Consider the following 3,500-nt stretch of genomic DNA (forward strand, 5'->3'; position numbering starts at 1 on the left):
CTCTGGTGACACGGACACCCCGAGCCCCCACCCCGAGCTCCCACTGGACACCCCCGTGCATGGGGTGGCCTTTGCTGGTTCCTTAGCTCTGCCCATGGAGCGGACAGGAGGGGTCCAGCCCTGGACTCACACATGGGATGGATTCAGCCCATCCTTTGGACACCCCTGGCACTGAGCCCCCCCATGTCCCACGTGCGAGGGCAGGACAAAGAATCAAAGAAACATTTGATTTAAAAGACCTTTAAGATCACTGAGTCCAACCATGCCCTGCCCACCACTAAACCATGTCCCTCAGCACCTCACCTCCCATCTTTTAAAGCCCTCCAGAGATGGGGACTCCACCACTGCCCTGGGCAGCCCCTTCCAGTGCCTGACAACCCTTCCAGGGAAGGAATTTTTCCCAATATCCAACCTAACGCTCCCTTGGAGCAACATTCGGTCGCGAGGTTCAGAAAGGACCCCCTTGCTTTCTAAAATCCTTCTCAGAGAGGAGCCTGGATCCGGTCTCAGTCCCAGACGTGGCCAAGGGTTTATCTCTGATAGCGATGATGTGAGCTGCCACTGATCAGCGTCAACGTTTGCCTGTTCTGAATCCCCTCGGGGGCTTTCAGTGAAACAGATTCACTAAGCTGAAAAAGGCAGATGATTTATTAAGGCAACAGACATAATGGACTTGGAATTGCCAGTGGTGAGTGCACTCTCTTAGGCAAATATAAATGTCATCCCCAAATACGTACGTATATCTCTATAACATTAGCTACCGTTAATTGTACTTACACTACAATAAGCAAGCTTAGCTTGATACTCAGTGCTATAGTTAATTGTCTCAGTTCTCACCAAGAAGACACCCCTGCTTGGGTAGGAGAGAGGTCCAGGCCTGCTGATCCACCCAATAGTTGCTGCTCTTGCCTTCCTCCCCAGAATGGAGGATTCTAAATGCCAGATCTGTACTCTTGGCGAGGTGGGGCTTAAGTAATTTATTGTGTGTTTGTTTGCCCTTAACAAGGCTCATTATGTGTTCGATCGAGGTGTGGGAGGGAAGAACAGGGGAAGGAAAGGGAGTTGGGTACAGAATTAAAGTGGTTTGCTGAGCTTCATTGAAGTAACGTCGGGCTGGACGTCGAGGTATCGCCCAACACCCACAAGTCTTGTCCTCCCCGTTGCACAGACCTGAGGCACGGAGCGCCACAGCATTGCCTCGCTGGTGCTTGGTGGGATGCATCATCCCCTTTGGCCAATGCCCTTTGATCCGTGGGGCACCTCAGCCACGTGCACAGGGGCCGAGGCGCTGCTCGTGGTGTCAGAGAGCTGCCAGGATGTCGCATTTCCAAGTGATGTCTTGGAAGAGGGGAGTGCATTGGCCAAAGGGAGAGCTGCCCAGCACCCTTCAGGAGTGGCCCATTGGTTTCAAGCGAAAAAGGCATTGCCACATCAGTCTTAGGCATCTGGTTTAGGTTCCGTGTCGAGTCACTGGAGGCAGAGGGATGTTTCTGGGAGATAATTCATTGCATTTAACTCCACACCTATCCTAGGAGAGTACCTGGATTGTTCAGTACCTGAAGGGGCTACAGGAAAGCTGGGGAGGGACTTCTGACAAGGGATGGAGTGATGGGACCAAGGGGAATGGTTTCAAACTGAGAGAGGAGAGATTTAGATTAGATATTGAGCAGCAATTCCTGGCTGTGAGGTGGGGAGGCCCTGGCCCAGGGTGCCCAGAGAAGCTGTGGGTGCCCCCTCCCTGGCAGTGCCCAAGGCCAGGTTGGACGGGGCTGGGAGCAGCCTGGGCTGGTGGAGGTGTCCCTGCCCATGGGGGTTGGACTGGGGGGGTTTGGGGTCCCTTCCCACCCAAACCAGGCTGTGATGCTATGATTCTATGGTGGGATAAATTATTTTCTGGCCGTGCCTCCCTCTCTTAGCATCTGACGCATCTGTATCAGCTTGTGGGACACTGCGTCCTGCCAACTGCTCCAGCAGTTTGAAGATCCCTTCCTGGATCTGCTTCACCTTTATGCCGTAAATGAGTGGGTTGAGCATGGGAGGGACGGTCAAATAGAAATCAGCCACCAGGACTTGGACGTGAGGTGCCAAGCCGAAAGAGAACATCTGCAGGTACATGGAGAGCAGGCCACCTATGTAAAACAGCAGGATGATGGAAACGGGGGACCCGCAGGTCCTGAGGGCCTTGAGACGAGCCTCTTGGGATGGCAGCCTCATCACAGCCCTGAGTATCATACCATAGGAGAAGGTGGTGAAGACAGAGTCTGCCCCCACCAGCAGTGTGGCCGCGATGAGGCTGCAGCGGTGGCTGGCAGAAGGGTCGGCGCAGGCCAGCTCCACCACGGCCAAGTGCTCGCAGTAGGAATGGGGCACGACCCTGCTCTTGCAGTAGGGCAAGCTGGCACATTAAAGGCGTCATGACGCCGGCTCCCCTGGCCAACGACAGCAGTCCTAGCTGGATGGTCCTCGAGCTTGTGAGGACGGTGGCGTATCTCAGGGGGTTGCAGATGGCTACGTAGCGGTCAAAGGACATGGCCAGGAGCACCCCTGACTCCACTGCAGTGAACGTGTGGATGAAGAACATCTGGACAAAGCAGGCCTCAAAACCAATCTCTCTTGAACCCAACCAGAATACAGCCAGCATTTTGGGAAATACAGCATTTGAGAAGATTAGGTCAATGACCGCCAACATGCAAATGAAATAGTACATAGGCTCATGGAGGCTCTTGTCCAGCCTCACAGCAAGAAGGACCGTGCTGTTTCCCAGCAAGGTCATGATGTACGTCAAGCAGAACGGGATGGAAATCCACATGTGGAGAGCTTCCAGGCCAGGGATGCCCGTCAGGAGAAAAGGCAAAGAGCTGGTGTTGGATCGGTTGGTGGTTGACATGGCACAGGTGGCCCGGGCCACATCTTTGTTCCCAGCTTTAGTTCCCTGTAACAGTGACAGAAAAAGTTGGGGTTTCACTGCCATTTTTATGATCAATCTGATCATAAAACACTGCACACTGTGGTTCTCAAGCATCACACGGTTTTGTTGTATTTATTTGGGGAAAAAACTCTGCAAACCCGTTTTCTACAGTCAGGCTTTTAAACTGATGCTGCGGTCAGTGCTTTCCACAGGACACATCGCCAGAGGGTTCTGGCTGTGCTATTGCTCACGTGGGGCCACCTTCCCTTCTGCTTCACCGTCCACCCTCTGATTTACCTCCAGCTCCTGCCCTGTGCGTGTCTGTCTACAGGCTGGCACCACGGCGTCCTGCGCTGTTGAGGTTTCCAGCCATCATTGCCACGATCAGCGGGCAGGAGTGGGGCGTGATGGCTCCAAGCTCCATGAGCAATGGCAGGGCTTAAGGACTTGCAAGCAAGTTCTCCCTCCCTGTGCCCTGCTCAGAGAGAGGACTGGACACACCGGTCCAGGTCACACAAGGTCCATCCTGTTGCCACTTTGGGTCATGCAGAAGCAGCACCTAGACAACGGTCCTGGTGGCCAGCAGGATGAC

The 3,500-nt window shown here is 54.0% G+C and overlaps 1 protein-coding gene across 1 annotated transcript; it reads right to left on the reverse strand.

Moving 5' to 3' along the window:
* Positions 1–1,924: 1,924 nt before the first annotated feature.
* Positions 1,925–2,887, reverse strand: LOC104534717 (olfactory receptor 52K2-like; the record flags this gene model as incomplete). Its single annotated transcript, XM_010178731.1, is given in 2 exon segments — positions 1,925–2,389; positions 2,391–2,887. Coding segments are annotated over 2 exon segments (962 nt in total), but the record flags the coding sequence as incomplete, so codon positions are not given.
* Positions 2,888–3,500: the final 613 nt, after the last annotated feature.

This window comes from Mesitornis unicolor, unplaced genomic scaffold (assembly GCF_000695765.1).
Source record: "Mesitornis unicolor isolate BGI_N332 unplaced genomic scaffold, ASM69576v1 scaffold25962, whole genome shotgun sequence".
In the NCBI taxonomy this organism is placed as follows: Eukaryota; Metazoa; Chordata; class Aves; order Mesitornithiformes; family Mesitornithidae; genus Mesitornis; species Mesitornis unicolor.